Below are 2,005 nucleotides of genomic sequence, written 5' to 3' on the forward strand. Positions count from 1 at the left end.
CAATGCAAGATACTATACTATACTATACTATACTATACTATACTGTAGACTATAATGCAATGCACTGCAAGATACCATACTATACTATAGACTATAACGCAATGCAAGTTACTAAACTATACAATATAATATAATATAATACAATGCAATGCAATGCAAGATACTATACTATACTATACTGTAGACTATAATGCAATGCACTGCAAGATACCATACTGTGCTATACTGTAGACTATAATGCAATACAAGTTACTATACTATACAATATAATACAATGCAATGCAATGCAAGATACTATACAATATAATATAACGTAACATAATATAATATAATGCAATGTAATGCAGTGCTATACAGCATGCTATCCTGTACTATATATTATGATATATTATACTGAAATGCGGTGTAATGAAATGCAATGCCATATGTCATACGATATTACACTATACCGCAACACAGTGAAATACAACGCAGTGCAATAGCCTGTATTATTCAGTACTGCAGTGGAGTGAAGTTTCTGCAAGATACCTGTACTGTACTGTACTGTACTGCAGTGCAATGCAATATACGATCATTCAAGACACTGTAGAGCAGAGCCCGGGATAGCACAGTGTTATAATCCGCCCCAGTCCCAGACCCAACCAATTCCCTCTCCCTTCCACTCCCGCCCCGCCGCTTTCCCTTTACATAACCAGCTCAGGTTGTTCAATCTTGTCTTACCTACGGGGTTTTTTTTGTTGTTGTTGGTGGTGGTGGTGGGGCTTTTATTATTATCATTATTTTATTTTTAATTTTAACGCTTCTCAGAGCCAAGGGGAGCGCTGTTTTTCATCCTCCCCCCAGCTCCCTTCCACCTGACTAGCTCGAGAGCACCTTGAAATGCTCGTGTCAGGTTGTATCATTATCTCTTTAATGCGCTCGGTGCCTTTTGTTCCCGGCAGGAGAGGATCAAAGCACTTGAAGGGGAAGGAAAACAAACCCGACAACCAACTTCGGGATCCGCGTGTGCGCCGCTGGCCCGCGCGCCGCCGCGGCCGGAGCCGGCAGCCCGGGTAGGAGCGGACACACGCGGCCCCGGGCTGCGCGCGTGCGGGGGTGCAGCGCGGGTGCGGCGGAGCCAGTCCGCTCCTCCCGCGCGGGGACCGCGGACCGGGGCTCTCGAGGCACCGCCAGGGCCAGGGAAGCGCAGGAGGGGAAATGCCCTTTCAAACGAGGGGGGGAAGAAGAAGAAGAAGGCTAAAACTTACCACCAGATTGGGTAACTTGACATCGCTTGACTCAGCCCACAAAGAAACAGGAAATATCCAAAAGAGGCCATGGATGGAAAAAAAAAAAAAAAAAAATCCCCCCTTTTTTTTTTTTCCCTTTTTTTTTTTTTTTTTTTTTGGAAGGGGGAAACCAGAGTTGCCAAAACTTTTCTTTCTTCTGAGGTATGATGATGGATGTCAGTAATCAGAGCAATAATAATACAAAATCATTAAAGAAAAGAAAAGCCAAGTCTCAAGCCCAAGCCAGGTAAATCCTTTTTCTCTTCCTTCCTCTACTCCTCTCGAGCAAAAATCTCAAGAGAGGTTAAAAAAAAAAAAAAAAAACCCACAAAAAAACCCTCTTCTCTCAGCCAAGACACTGAAGGCAAATATTAAAAAAAAAAAAAAAGAAAAAGAAAAAAAAAGTTTGAAGTAGCTCTCTTTAAAAGGGCCCAATCAGCACTTATTGCCAAAGGGAGAATTCTGATGCTCCAGCTTCCTCTGTCAATCAGGAAGGCTAAGGCAGGAATGAGCTAATTGCAAAGAGATAGTGTTTTAATAGTCATTAGGGGCACGTTGGCCCACAAGCCAGGGATAAAATGTAGCTTTAAAAAAAAAGGGTGGGTGGGGGGTGGAGAGGAAGATTTAAGGGGTATAAATAGACAGGGGGACCCCTGCGGATTTGGGTAGCTATAACAACCTGCCCGGATTTCACTCCCCGGGTAGAAGCGACTAAAAATGCAAGAAAAAAATACATA

The 2,005-nt window shown here is 43.2% G+C and overlaps 1 protein-coding gene across 1 annotated transcript in view; it reads right to left on the reverse strand.

Annotated features, from left to right (window-relative positions):
- Nucleotides 1-1,351, reverse strand: part of WNT3A (Wnt family member 3A) — a 91,578-nt gene extending 90,227 nt beyond the window's left edge. The window contains exon 1 of the mRNA XM_019529525.1: nt 1,248-1,351. Coding sequence (XP_019385070.1) covers nt 1,248-1,318 — 71 coding nt within the window. The 5' untranslated portion in view covers nt 1,319-1,351. The remainder of the gene's footprint in view (nt 1-1,247) is intronic.
- Between the last annotated feature and the right edge of the window lie 654 nt (nt 1,352-2,005).

Source organism: Crocodylus porosus, unplaced genomic scaffold, assembly GCF_001723895.1.
Source record: "Crocodylus porosus isolate Cpor-Errol unplaced genomic scaffold, CroPor_comp1, whole genome shotgun sequence".
Lineage (NCBI taxonomy): Eukaryota > Metazoa > Chordata > Crocodylia > Crocodylidae > Crocodylus > Crocodylus porosus.